The 12,947-nt window shown below is 35.1% G+C and overlaps 1 protein-coding gene across 1 annotated transcript in view; it reads right to left on the minus strand.

Moving 5' to 3' along the window:
- The window catches only part of WNK3 (WNK lysine deficient protein kinase 3), a 147,585-nt gene that overhangs the window by 35,570 nt on the left and 99,068 nt on the right, over nucleotides 1–12,947 (minus strand). The window contains 6 exon segments of the mRNA XM_036227332.1: nucleotides 4,167–5,110; nucleotides 5,472–5,606; nucleotides 7,154–7,205; nucleotides 7,287–7,442; nucleotides 8,894–9,010; nucleotides 12,695–12,842. Coding sequence (XP_036083225.1) covers nucleotides 4,167–5,110; nucleotides 5,472–5,606; nucleotides 7,154–7,205; nucleotides 7,287–7,442; nucleotides 8,894–9,010; nucleotides 12,695–12,842 — 1,552 coding nt within the window.

Here is a 12,947-nt window from a genome sequence, read left to right on the forward strand (position 1 = left end):
TGGCATTTGAAGTCCTAGCCACAGCAATCAGACATGAAAAAGAAACAAAAGGCATCTGAATTGGAAAGAAGTAGAACTGTCATTATTTGCAGATGACATGATACTATATAGAGATAACCCTAAAGATTCCACCAAAGAATTATTAGAATTCATAAATGAATTTAATAAAGTAGCAGGATAAAAAATTAATATTCAGAAGTCAGTTGCATTTTTATACATCGATGATGAATGATCAGAAAGAGAAATTATAAATACAAATTTATAATTGACCAGATACAATAAAATACCTAGAAAAAAATTTAACCAAGGAGGTAAAACCTGTACTCAAAATATTGACACTGAAGAAAGAAACCGAAGAGTATACAAATAAATGGATGCATAGATCACGCTCATGGATAGGAAGAATTAACATTATTAAAATGTCCATCCTACCCAAAGCAATTTTTAGATTCAATGCAATCCCTATCAAAACACCAATGGCATTTTTCACAAAACTACAACAGATAATCCAAAAATTTGTATAGAACTATAATAGACTCCGAATAGCCATGGCAATCTTGAGAAAGATGAACAAAGTTGGACTTATGCTACCTGCTATCGAACTATAATATAAGGCTATGGTAACCAAAACAGCATGGTACTGGCATAAAAAGAGACACACTGATCAATGAAATAGAATAGAGAGCCCAGAAATAAATCCTCGCCTATATGATCAATTAATCTATGACAAAAGAGGCAAGAATATACAATGAGGTAAAGAAAGGCTCTTCCATAAATGGTGTTGGGAAAAAAAACTAAATGGTACATCTAAAAAAAATGAAACTTGACCACCTTCTCAACCCTATAGAAAAATAAATTCAAAATGGATTAGACTTAAATTTAAGACCCGAAACCATATTTTTTCTGATACACCTCTTCGGGCAAGGGAAACAAAAGAAAAAATAAACAAATGGGATTAAATCAAACTAAAAAGGTTTTTCCCAGCAAAGGAAACCATCAACAGACAGTAAAGACAATCTACTGTATGGGAGAAGATATTCACCAATGATACATCAGATAAGGGGTTAATATCCAAAAATGTATAAAGAACTTATTTAACTCAACATCAAAATAATTAACAATCCCATTAAAAAATGGGCAGAGGATCTGAATAGGCATTTTTCCAAAGAGGACATATAGATAAACATATGAGTATGACATGATCAAATAAACATATGAAAAGATGTTCCATGTTGCTATTCATTTGAGAAATACAAATCAAAACCACAATATCACCTCACACCTGTCATCAATGACTACCATCAATAAGTTAACAAACAACAGGTGTTGGCAAGGCTGTGGAGGAAAGGGAACACTCATTCATTGTTGGTGGGATTGCAAATTGGTGCAGTTGCTATGGAAAACAGAATTGAGGTTCTTCAAAAAATTAAAAATGGATCCACCTTTTGACCCAGCAATTCCACTTCTGGGTATTTATCTGAAGAAATTCAAAACACTAAATTGAAAAGATATATGCACCCCTATGTTCACTGGAGCATTATTTACAATAGCCAAGATATGGAAGCAACTTAAGTGTCTATCAATAGATGGTTGAATAAAGAAGAAGTGGTACATATACACAATGGAATATTACTCGGTCATAATAAAGAATAAAATCTTACCATTTGCAACAACATTGATTGAATTGGAAGGTATTATGCTAAGTGAAATACATCAGACAGAGAAAGAGAAATATCATATGATCTCACTTAAATGTGGAATTTAAAGAACAAAATAAACAAACATACAAAACAGAAACAGAGAGAGAACAAACTTGTAGATAGAGAACAAACTGATGGTTGCCAGATGAGAAGAGTTTTGGGGGGTGGGGTGAAAAAAAGGAAGGTAGTTATGAAATAGTCAAGGGGATGTGAAGTACAGTACAGGAAATACAGTCAATAATATTGTAATAACTGTGTATAGTATCAGGTAGGTACTAGACTATGAGGGGCAATCACCTCACAAATTATATAAATGTCTAACCAGTACATTGTATACATGAAACTAATATAAAATAATATTTAATGTCAACTGTAATTACAAAGAAATAAGGAAAAAAGTTAAAAATACACTTGAAACAAACAAAAGAATCCATTTGACCTTGACACTTGGAAAAATCTCCTTTGAGCAACAAAGTTTAAATGACAGAGAATTACGTTTAATTTTTTATGGTTCTAATCACATTACATCATCATTAGATAACACATATAATAAAAAGCACAACCAACTGTTACAGAAAAAAATGTAGATATTAAAACTTTACCAATGTTAAAAAGCAATATAAGTAATAAAAACTGAGAAGTGTATGTGGAAGAAAAGTGGAAGAAAGGGAAAATATAATGATTTCCTCACCCTTCGTAGCAGTGAGTCAATAGGTATTGTCTAAAATTAGTGAATTAAAAAAATAGATGAATATATATTTACAAGTTATTAATGGCAATGACCAAAAGAATTAAGACCAAGGACTTAACAGTATTTGGGGAGTATAATGTGGTGTGAGAGAGTGTTAACACCATTACTTTCTTTTAAGTTTTTTATTTAATTTTATTATTAGTTTCAAGTATACAGGACAGAGATTAGACATAGCTTATGAAATGATCGCCCTGGTTACTCTTTCTCTCCTCTAGCCATTATATTAATGCTGACTGCATTCCCTATGTGCTCCCCCTCCCCTTCATCTATCAACTATTAATTTGTACTTCTTTAACCTTTCACCCCATTCTCCCAGTCCCCCAACCCCTGCCCCTCTGGCCATGACCAGATTTTCCTCTATATTCGTGAGTCTGTTTTTGATTTCAACAATTACATTTATTTTTTTATCCTTGTGAACTGCTATTGTATTTATGTATTAATTGAATAATTTAAAATTACTCATTTACCAAAAAATAAATATTTAAATTATATCTATCAATAGAATATTATGTTGTTTAAAAAGTTAAGTGTTGTATTGATGTTGAACCATTTGATAATAATGTGCTTATTTGCAAATTAAAAAAAAGTTAAACGATCACTTCATAGGTTATATAGATGTCTAATCACTTTGTTGTACACCTGAAACTAATATAATATTGAATGTCAACTATAATTGAAAAATAAAATTTATAATAAAAAAATGTCATGTGAGGTGGAACTATGTGTACTGACATGAATAGATGTCCATAAGTGAAAATAAACGCAGAACAGCATATGTATGTAAAGAATCATGTATAAAAATATATAGTATGTATGTATGTCTTTGTAACTATATAATACATATAAAGAAATATGTCTATATAAATACGTGTATGTTAATTAAAATCATGTCTGGAAAGATTTATTAACAGCTATTTCTAAAGGTTTGGAAGTGGATTTTACCTTATATACATGCAAATACACCTTATATAATAATAACAAAAATAAAGAGATACAATAGTAAAAATTTACAATGATATCTATGATATACTGTAAAATTAAAAAAATCAAGTTGCAGATCAATATGTATATAGCACAATCCTATTTTTGTAAATAAAATGTTGCAGGTATGAAAATAGACCTGTGTAAGCTTAGGTACGTAAATAGACTTCTTTAAGCTTATTTCAAGAAGGATAAATACCAAATAGTAGATAAACACTAGATAATGGTTACCTCTGTGATTTGAAAAGAAAGAAAAAGGAAATGAAATTCCTATATGACATAACTTAAACAGACAAGTCATCAGATTATGGATCATTTTTACTTTCTTTAAAAATATTTTTCAAATAAATTAAAACCCACAAAACAAAATTAAATTAAAAACCATGAATTTTTTTAAAAGAAAACTGATAACAGGAATTTTTAAGTGGAAATCTAAATGTAACTTTTTCCTACCAACTAAAACAATCTATAAGTCAGTGCTGGTCTTGTCATTAATACAAAAATAGATACAAGTTCCTAGCTAATTCACCAGAGGTCTCTCTCACCAAAGATAGTTCTGCCATCTGTATTGAGAAGTTCTGGGCACCTGCAGCCTAAGTCATAGCCTTCTTAAATACCTGCAACCTCAGAATCTTGTGGCAGACAATTTCCTTCCAAAGAACAGAACTTTAGAAAAGAGGGAAATTATTTAAAAATATAAGGATAAGGAATTGGTTAGAAAGAATTATACTTACATGTAAACATAATTCGCTGGATACAGAAGTTATCACATTCAGGTCCCTTTTGAACACTGATATGTTATCAGGCTGACTTGCAGCCACATTGGGCAGAATCTTAGAGCCTGTCTGCTGAACATTAGGGGACTGTGCAGGACTATCTTGAATTCCACTGTGACTGATAGCTATGACTTCTGGCACTGGACACGAGAGTGTATCTTCAGCAGAGGAAGAAAATGGAGAGTCTATGCTTTGGGTATCCTTCTGGCTCTCAGGATAGATGCTAGATATGCTATGTTCCTGATAGAGCAAGTTTCTTAATTTTTCATCCAGAGTTTTAATTCGGTTATCTGCGAACTCCATTTTTGGAGGTCTTTCCCCATCTGATTCCAGGACAGTAGTGGGTAGAAGGGTAGTCGGTTCAAGGCCAGGGGTCTGAGTGGGAATGACCGTCTTAGGAGAACTTGCTTCAGTGTTCACTGTGGTTTCTCCTTCTTGGGAAATAAACTCTGCATCCATAGTTGGCTGTGGCACTGATAAGGATTGAGGCTTTTGATCAGACATAAATACTGCAGTTGTAAGAGAGTTACCAGCAATCTCAGTTGACTCGCCAGGAGGGACTGTAAGTACATCAGCCTGATTGCCAGCTTGATGACACGGATACACAGGTAGGAATGTGCCTGCTTGGTTGGTGTGTCCCTCACATTCAATGGGAACTGCACAAACTGAAGTAGCAGTATAACTGGAACTACTAGCAACTGGTGTCATTGTATGCCTGTCATCTTCCACTTGGTAAAGCATAGCTGGCTGCTTAGTTTCTACACTGGCACATTCAGAAATCTTACCATCAACTACGTCCTTGTGTTCTGGCTTGGAGGTGAAAAGTATACGCTGGCATGGATTATTTTCTAAAGTGAGCAGTGTGTCCTGTGATATTTCCTTATTATTTGTGTTTCTTAGACCTGGAATAACAACAAAGAATGGCTAAGCACATATTGGTAAGAACAAAGCATGGAGTAGTATTCAAACTCAAAAGGATAGGAGGAGCAAGGGGTAAACGAGAACGTATGTGAAAATACTTTTGTAAATAAGACTAAAAATATACATAATTCGACCTGTTGAGGAAAAAAAAACCTTTTATTTTTCCATAATTATTAAATAAAAATGGCTTAAGTTTAGATCCTAGTATTAACATCTTTAAAAATGCTTATGAAAATTCTCATAAGCACAAAATATCCATGAAAACAAGTTGAAGATATGGTCCATATTTTGCATCCTCCATTCTCCAAGTCTGGATAAAGTCGACAGAGAATGAACACTTACTAGAAAGTGGGTGTAGCCCAGGAACTATAGACATAGACTGCTGAAGAGAAGGATATTGAGCCTCACGGTTTCTTATTGTTTGATTGATACAGAATCGCCACCGACCAACTGGGGATGACTGAGGAGCAGATTCATCTGTAGAAAGAATTAGTAAAATTTAATATGCTAAGCAGTTGTCAGTATATTTGCCTTATTGACTAAGGAAACAAAGTTAAAACAGCAATTTATTTTGTATCTCCATTTCCAACAGCATTAGGATATGTCTAATCTATAAGACTACACCTCCCAACCCTGACAAATATTCTAAAGCAGTGGTCCCCAACCTTTTTGGCACCAGGGACTAGTGCTCCTATGAGAATATGATGATGCCTGATGATCTGAGGTGGAGCCAAGGCAGTGATGCTAGTGCTGGGGAGCGGCTGAAAATACAGAAGAAGCTTCACTGACTTGCCAGCCACTCACCACCTGCTGTGTGGCCCAGTTCCTAACAGGCCACGGACTGGTACACATCCACAGACCGGTACCCATCTGTGGCCCAGGGGGTTGGGACCCCTGCTCTAAAGAACTAGGCATAATATGTCTTTAGAGAAGGATTTAGAGTCTACTGAAACAAACAATGTATCAGTAGCAGTTAAAAGCAGGGCACTTTGAGGGAGAAAAAATGGAAAGCTCTTTTACCATTAAAACCTATGTTTCCTGTTCTGTATCCTGATTATGGTAGTGCTTACACAAATCTACACAAGTATTAAAATTTATAGAACTAGACATCAAAAGAAATAAAAAGTCAATTTTACTATATGACAACTTAAAAAATAAAGTCAAATAAGCCTTTTTACTCCTTTGTTTAAACATATTCAAATAAGTAATTCTCTTTTAAACTTTTCCCTACTTTGTGAGTCAGAAATCTGCTCGGACTCTGGCTAATGAGAAAAAGAAGACAGAGGAGGACCTTGGTATTCTGACACAAACTAAATTTCAGGGTAATGGTATCTGGTTGCATGACTCCTACACCACCTGTTGCTTCTTCATGTCGTTATAATTCCTTCAGAGGTCCTCATTTGTCTATGGCTCTTCTCCCACTCCCAGATACTCTAAATATACCCATGACCAGAGCTGAGAAGAATGGAGAGATAAAGTCATCAGAAAAGAAAACGGAGGACCCCATTTATAGTCACTGAAAGTACATTTGGTATCTGATTTACAAAAACTTAGTGATCAGAGCAAGCAGAAGCATATCACTGATGGAATGAACTCAAGATATTAAATCAAGACTATTAAAACATGAAGTAAACTTAGAACATTACGATTTTAGGTAAGAAAGTTTCTGTCTATCTCATATCACGAGAGGGAAAAAAAGCTTACCAGTTAAATTTGAACAGTAAAGCCATTAAAGGCCATCAGTACTGTGACTCCTTTTCTGGTAAGATATCACACAACAACTCAGAAACAAATTAATCAATAAAAGGACCAACACTTGGAGGAAATTTGGAAAATGGTTTTACTTCTTCATATACTTCTTTCTTCTGGGCTATAAAGTCATTTCAAAGTGTGGGAAAGTCTACATTAACAATATATCAAATTCCTTTATTGGCTAATACCTTTCCCAATGAAGATGTATAAATTAAAGTTTCCAAATGTCTCACTTCAAAAGCCAAATGGTAAATTTTATTAAATATACTTACTGCTTGTTTGTGTGGATGCAGAATTTATCTGTACTTGTTCAGATGATCCTGCCTGAATTAAAAATGAACAGATAAATATAGAAGTTCTTGATACATATCCGAGAAGACCTATTTGCTAAACAATTGCTCTTACTTGGCTACTGTTGGATTCCATGGAAATACAGTCCACTCCAGTGGCTCTTTCTGCAGCAGAGTGGACATGTAGAATCTCCTGGGCTTGACCTACGATAGCCCTCAATTCTTCTACAAATTTTTCTTTCTCACTTTCCAGCACAAAGTTATCTTCAACCTGCCCAAAGGTAAAACTTAGTCTGTTCACAAGAATGAATTTAGTTTCTTCAAAATTATAACATTGTATCAGTGGTGACTACACTAATGAAAACTAAATTAAAATTAAGTATTTATTTTTCAAAGATTTTTATTGAAATATAGCTAACATACAATATTGTATTAGTTTCAGATATACACCATAGTTTTCAATACTTATATTCCTAAAGAAGTGATTGCCATGATATATATGTCCAGCAACCACCTGACACTGTACAATGTTATCACAATATTATTGACTATATTCCCTATGCTGTACACCACATCCCCATGACTTATCTGTTTTATACCTGGAAATTTGAACTTCTTATTTGCCTTCACCTTTTTTCCCCTTTTTTTGATTTTTCAATTACAGTGACATTCTGTATTATTTTATATTAGCTTCAGGTGTGCAGCATAGTGATTAGACATTTATATAATTTATGAACTGAGCCCCCTGACCAGTCTAGTACCTACCTGACACTGTACACAGTTATTACCATTAATATTAAGTATTTTGATCCAAATGCCAAAACAAAACTAACAAAGACCAACAATAAAATGCTATAAATTATTCTATTTTGAGACCACTGTCATTTGTCAGATTGGCACAACCAGAGAAGCCAGCATTTTAAAAACTATCTGGCATTCTTTAAATTGATTGTCATTTGAAGAACATAACTGAGGCAATGTTTATGTTTCAAACTAAATGTACTAACCCAGAAGCTTTTAAATCACAAATCATAAAATGAAACATCTCTAAAGATAATAATGAATGGCTTAGAGATTGTTCAGAAAATACTATGTTAAGCAAGAAGCAGAACTGACAGAACTTCTAACTTTTAAAATGTTTAATTTTATTTGGCCAAGAACGTATATCCACAGGAAACTGGCACTGTAGCCCATCCTGCTCCTTCCTGCCACTGTAGCCCATTCCAATTTTTTTTAAAAAAAGGGAAAAATAATAACTTAAACCTAAGAATTCAAAAAAATATGAAAACTAAATGAGATGATGAACATTACTTGAACACCCATATATAAGACATATCAGTAGCTAACAAATTAGAATAACTGGGGAATTTTACAAATTACTGATGCTTAGGCCTCACCTTCAAAGATTCTGCTTTCATTAGGGGCCCAAGGAAGTGTTTTTCAAAAGTTTCTTCAGGTGATTTTAACATGCAGCCAGAGATAAGAACCACTGACCTAGATCATCTTTTAATTAAACCCCCTCATATTTTGCAGATATATATATACTGAAACTAGAGGAGGTGCAGTGACTTCTTTATCATAATCAATTTAGCTCTGTATACACTTTAAAAACTAACAGTATCCTAAAAAAAGATGGCTCTGAATAAATAGGGGGAGACTTAGAGGGGAAAAAGAGACGGAAACATTGAAGGAAAAAAAATCATTTGATTTTATTGTACTTACCATATAGTCTGCAATATCCTCTGGTGCATCACCATCAACATCAAACTTGAAGGTGACCATCTTGTTATTGTGTGTCTCCAGTTGACACTCCACCATGTTGTCTCCAGAGGTTGACACCTGGGCATAAACATTTCACCACCAGTTTAAGAGTCAATCATTGTCTTCTCTTTGCAATTGGTACAGGAAACATTTAGATGAGCTCACATACAACACATGGAAAAATGGTTTAAATGCTTCAGAATCTTAAAAGATTGTTTTTCCCTTGGTGAAATACTGTCTAAACCATTCTATGATAAATATAAGGCTCAAATTACTCAGCAATAAATACATAAGTTACAAATGTGATCCTGTGGGGAGGAAGAGGGAACACAACTTCTATAAAAAAGCAAAAAAAAAAGTTATAGGAAAAAAAAATGACATAGATGGTAGAGGCTCTGTTCATTCTTCTGGTGACCAAATCAAAGTCGTGACAGAAACAAGGAGCAGCAAGGAAAGATTGTCTGGGATGAACAAGCCATACAACTAGGAAAAAAAAAAAAAACAAGAAATCACCCTGCAACGGCAGAAGGTAGGCCAGGGCAAGGACATAGGGCTGCCTGGTCCCAAGTGGTTGAGTGAGACAAAGGCTGTGGCAGCGGCAGACACCTTTTAAAGAGACCGTGTCCACAAGTGGATTTTCTGGGTGGCAGACCTGCTCGCTCTGAGCACCAGTGCTGATTACGCTGCATGCAGGGGTCACTAGGGACTTACAGGGAGACATTGTCAGAGTGAGGGCTGAGGCAAAACTTGCTCAAGACAGAAGTGCCCGCGGTATCCACTATTCTCTGTTGAGCCCTCCCCCATACCAGTGCGCAGACACAACGCTGCCATAGCCAAGACGTCATCAAACTGGACAACACAGGTTGCTCTGCCCAGAGGATTCCCTGAAACCTCACCTCCCCCAACTCAAGGCCTCACCCAAGCCACATCCAGTTGTGTCCTCTGTGAGTCCGGCACTCCTTGATGAGCCAACTCCAAGACTCACACTGGTGGCAGCTGGCCTCGGTTTCTGGGGTGGCCTCTTGAGGCAACTATAAGCACAGCAGCTGTGGATTGCTTGCTGAATCTTAACAGATGGTCCCAGAAGGGCACGGGCTGGGGCTAAACTTGACCTGCAGCTGAACCCCTCTCCAGACTGTGCCATTGGACAGCTATTACACAAAGCCATGCTAATAAGACTGGAAGACTTAGGAGCTTTGCTTAGTACATAGAAACAGACACAAAAAGGCAGTCGAAATGGGAAGACGAAGGAACAGAAACCATATGAGAGAACAGAACAGAGATCCAGGAATAATGGAGTCAAGCAATCAAACAGATGCAGAGTTCAAAACACTGGTTATAAAGACACCCAATTAATTCAGGGGAAATGTAGATGAATTCAGTGAGAACTTTAACAAAGAGATAAAAAAACATAAAAATGGAAATGGAAATTATAAAAGGGAACAAGTTAGAAATGAAAAACACATTACCTGAGATGAAGAGTATATTGGAAGGAATCAACAGAATGGATGAAGAAAAGGATCGAGCCACCAATATAGAGCATGGGGAAACCAAGGGCACCCAATAAGAATGGCAAGAAGAAAGCCAAGGCTATAATAATAATTTAAGGAGCCTATGGGACAAAATTAAATGTAAAAACATCCGTGTCATAGGGTACCTGAAGAGAGAGAACAAGAAGTTGAAGAGCTATCTGAAGAAATAATGATGGAAAACTTCCCTCACCTGGTGAAGGAAACAAACATGCGACCCCAGGAAGCTCAGAGAGTCCCAAAACAGATGAACTCAAAGAGGCCCACACCAAAACAGAGCATAATTAAAATACCAGAGGTTAAATACAAAGATAGAATCTTAAGAGCAGCAAGAGAAAAGTAGTGAGCTGCCCACAAGGGAGTGCCCAAAAGATGGGAAGCTGATTTCTCAAAAGAAACTATGCAGGACAGCAGGACTTGGTACAAAATTTTCGATGTGATGAAAACCCAGGATCTACAACCAAAAATATTATCCAGCAAAGAGATTGTTTCAAGTCAAAAGACAGATAAAGAGCTTCCCAGACAAAAATAAGCTAAAGGAATTTATCACCACCAAGCCAGTATTACAAGAAATGTTGGAGGGACTTCTTTAAGAAGAAAAACGTATCAAAAACAGAAATAAAGAATAGTAATAAGTACATTCCTACCAATAAGTACCTCAAATGGAAAAGAATTAAGTGCGCCAACCAAAAGATAGGGAAGCTAAATGGATAAGAAAACAACATTCCTACATATGCTGCCTATAAGAGACTCATTTCAGATTAAAAGACACACACAGACTAAAAAGAAGGGGATGGAAAAAGATATTGCCTTGATGGACTTAGAGGGTCAGAGAGAGAATGACAAATATCCCATGATTTCACATACATGTGGAATCTAAAGAACAAAATAATAAACAACGACAATGGAAACGGAAATAAACATAGATACAGAGAATATTTTGAGGGTTACTAGATGGGAGTGGGGCTGGGGGGATGACGAAAAAGGGCAAAGGGATTAAGAAATACAAATGGATACTTATAAGATAGACATCGAGATATAAAGTATAACATAAGAAACACAGTTAATGTTGTAATAAATATATAGAGGGGAAGTGGGGTACTAGATTTAGTGGGGTGATCACTTTGTGAGTTATATAGATCTCTAATCAGTATGCTGTACAACTGAAACTAATATTATTGTATGCCAACTATAATTGAAAAAAACTCATTGAATTGAATAACATAGATATGAACAAAAAAAATAGGTTTTTGACATGCATGCCTAGAAATAAATTTTTTGTGTTTAAAAAAATAAACTTTCCCATAAGCCTTATAGAAAATTTCTTCTCAGAAACTATTGTCCAGCATAGAATCACATTCCCTGTTGTGGCTTCAAGGAAAGTTGGGAAAAATTCTAATACTTTCATCGTTAATAATTGAAGGTAGGCATGTAAGCATGAATAAAAGATCATGGGATACTGCTGTTGAGTGGGCAACAATCAGAGTTATATTTGACTTTTGAGATGACTCAAAAAAATAGCTAGCTTATCTTTTATTATTACTGATTATTTCTGATTACATCTCATGTTCTAGCATCTATATATTTTTTCATACTACTCCTTTTACTAAAATTCCCTCTTCACAAATTATTCATGTTCAGGTTTTAAGATTTAGATTAAATGGAATAACCTTGAACACTTCGTCCACCAGCAGACTTAATTATATCCCCATGAATTACATTTTTGGTGAGGAAAATTTGACTTAGGTGTGTGGTATTCATTTTTTAAGTTTTTACTGAGGTGTTGTTGGTATATGAAAATAGTACATATTTAATGTATATGATTTGATGTGTTTGGACATATACGTACCATCACCGGAATCGAGATAATAAATATATCCATTACATCCAAAAACAATAAAATAAAATAAAATTTCACTACTACTAGTACTATTACAATTTTAATGTAAAATGCTACACATACATACAGAAAAAAAGAAATGAAACAAACTAAAACAGTAATAGGAACTATCTCTGAAAGTACAAGTTAATTTAATTTTCTTCCTTATATTTTCCTTATACTTCCTAAATTTACCATTTAATACATAAGACTCTTATCAGAAAAAGAAATGTAATGTAAGAAAAGAAAATTTAGAGAGAGTTTCACAATACCCTACCTCTGCAATAACACTGCCCTTCCCTGCAACCCCAGACCTCTACACATACTCTTAAGCAGACCATTTTACAAACTGACCTGAAGGACAGTAAGCTGGAATTTAGTCCCCTTCTCTGGTCGAGGACAAGAAGCTCTTCTCTGTTTGATTCGATCTTGTTTACCATTTCCACTTGGGTTATCAGGGATATTGGTGTTTTCCTTCACAGCTGCCACATCATGATGCAAACTAGTAATTCAAAACACAAAAGCAACTTCTATTCAGCTTCTCAGAACAGACATTGTTCCGTTATTCTCAAAGCCTAATATTTAACCCAATCTGAGTTAACATCTG

Source organism: Rousettus aegyptiacus, unplaced genomic scaffold, assembly GCF_014176215.1.
Source record: "Rousettus aegyptiacus isolate mRouAeg1 unplaced genomic scaffold, mRouAeg1.p scaffold_m13_p_9, whole genome shotgun sequence".
NCBI classification, from domain to species: Eukaryota; Metazoa; Chordata; class Mammalia; order Chiroptera; family Pteropodidae; genus Rousettus; species Rousettus aegyptiacus.